This window comes from Hyperolius riggenbachi, chromosome 1 (genome assembly GCF_040937935.1).
Source record: "Hyperolius riggenbachi isolate aHypRig1 chromosome 1, aHypRig1.pri, whole genome shotgun sequence".
Taxonomy (NCBI): Eukaryota; Metazoa; Chordata; class Amphibia; order Anura; family Hyperoliidae; genus Hyperolius; species Hyperolius riggenbachi.
In genome coordinates this window covers 620,154,967-620,157,209 of record NC_090646.1, presented here as the reverse complement: position 1 = coordinate 620,157,209, position 2,243 = coordinate 620,154,967, and the positions used below count along the sequence as shown (strand labels likewise).

The 2,243-nt window shown below is 48.6% G+C and overlaps 1 protein-coding gene across 1 annotated transcript; it reads right to left on the bottom strand.

Annotated features, from left to right (window-relative positions):
* Positions 1–248: 248 nt before the first annotated feature.
* LOC137542950 (piggyBac transposable element-derived protein 4-like) lies at positions 249–1,961 on the bottom strand. Its single transcript, XM_068264648.1, has one exon. The coding sequence runs from the start codon at positions 1,959–1,961 to the stop codon at positions 249–251; it is 1,713 nt and encodes a 570-aa protein (XP_068120749.1).
* Between the last annotated feature and the right edge of the window lie 282 nt (positions 1,962–2,243).

Sequence of the window (2,243 nt, the reverse complement as noted above, 5' to 3'; positions counted from 1 at the left end):
TCATTTCTGTCTGGAATTATGAGTCAAAAGCGGTACATTTTTTTCAAGAATTTTAGGCATCCAATTATTAAGTCTTAACTCACCAAAATATATCAGAATAAAGGCCTGTAAGATATCCTGCATATAAATAAAAGACTGTAACACAAATTTGCTGAAAAAATTAAATTTATCAATAAACTGAAATAGCAAAACTGTACAAAGAAGCAGCAGATTATATATACAGTATGTACATGCAGTACAGTGTATAACTAATACACCTCCCGTGTGTGGTAGATTTTAAAACATGGAACAGCACACAGGGCGACATTACAGTCCGGGCAGTAGAGACGGGTTTCTTTGCGGACTTTCTTACCCTTGCTATCCGTCTTGCTGCAGCAAACAACGCACATCCTAGTTGGAGCAGCTTTTTTTGGAGTGGGTGGAATATAGTCTGAAAAGTGGCGGCCAGTGAGGCGCTCAGGGTTGACAACATATGATGCACGGCGCCCAATTCGCACATCTGCTGATGAAGTCTGGTACTTCAGACATATGCTTTCGCACATTTTCCATATAAAGTCGGAATGCGTTCCTGGCCTGTCACTGCGTTGCTTATACAAAATGAACGCATTCCACAGAGATTGTTCCAGCAGATGCCGAAAAAATTTTTTGTAGTATTTTTTTTGTTGTTTGCGGACTGCGGGGTAGTATGTCATCGCCTGGTCAGCTCGGTCCACCCCACCCATTGTATGGTTGTAGTCCAGGATGACTTGCGGCTTGGCCAGGACTTTCCCTCCTCGCGTTGTGGTGGTGGCAGATGAAGCATCATGGACAGTGCTGAGCGTACACACGTCCTTCTTGTCACGCCAGCGGAGTGCCAACATTTTTCCCTTCTGCCAAGCCACAATGTCCCCAGATTTTAGCTTTTGCTTGGCGAAGGCAGTAGGCATTTCTCGCCGGTTAGGACGAACGGTGCCGTAGGCATCAGTTTTGTTCCTGATGAGTATTTCAAAAAGTTCAGGTGAACTGTAAAAATTATCTGTGATGACACAGTACCCCTTATTCAACAAGGGCTCCACCAAAGATAGCACGGATGAAGTCGCCACCCCGTAGCTGCTGAAAGCAGGGTTAAATTGTGTCCCTTTCCCGGTGTACAGTATGCTGTTCCAGATGTAGCCCGTTGATGCCTCGCATAACATGTAGGACTTCACTCCAAACCGGGCCCTCTTGGACGCGATGTATTGTATCCAGGACAGTCGGCCTTTGTACGCCATCAAGCTTTCATCCACACTTATGTCCCTCTGGGGCACATAAGTGTTGCGGAAGTTTTCCATCACCAGCTGAAAAACTTCCCAGATCTTTTTCAACTTTGGCGCTGGGTGGGTTGACTCTTCGAAGGCGGAGTTGTCTGCGAAGTGTAGAAACTTCATGATGAGTCCAAAACGGTACTCCGACATTACCGTGCCAAAGAAGGGGGTAGCGATTATTTTGTTCGTCGACCAGTACCATTTCTGCAGGGGCTTCCCCACCACCCCCTGCAGAATAATTAGTCCAAGGAACAGCCACAAGTCCTCCTTGGTGATAGGCTCCCACATCCTGCTCCTGGAAAAGGGACCTCGTGGAGCAGCAATTTCTTGCGCGGCGTAGCGGTTCGTCTCCACCACGATTTTATCAATAACAGCGTCACTGAAGAACAGCTGCAGGTAGGCCAGGGGGCAGTGATCACATTCAACCTTCAAGCCGGGCTCTCCAGTAAAAGGGAAACGGGGGGGCGGTGGTGGGGCCTGAGTGGTGTTGACTGGGCACCAAACACGTGCGTCACTAACCTCCTCCGTCTCGCTGGTGATGGAGTCGCTGTCAGAATCAGACGACAGGTTGCCAGGAGCATCACTGTCACTGGAGTCCTCCAGTGACTGCAAATCCGGATCGCTGTCCTCGAACTGCATCAGCGCTTCCGCTGTGAGACGCTTCGAGGATGACGCCATAGCAGGTGACAGGAAAAGAGCGTAGTAAAAATCCAGGCAGAGGTCGGTACACAGAAATCCAATAACAGGCAGAATCAGCAGGCGGAAAACGTAGGTCAAAATCCAGGCAGAGGTCGGTACACAGAAATCCAATAACAGGCAGAATCAGCAGGCGAAAAACGTAGGTCAAAATCCAGGCAGAGGTCGGTACACAAATCGGTAGGAAGATCAGATCACAGCACAGATCACAGCACAGCTCACAGCTCACAGCACAGCTCACAGCTCACAGCACAGCTCACAACC

Excerpts from the sequence above, each read along its gene's own strand:
- LOC137542950 (XM_068264648.1), bottom strand. The coding sequence starts at position 1,961 with ATGGCGTCATCCTCGAAGCGTCTCACAGCGGAAGCGCTGATGCAGTTC.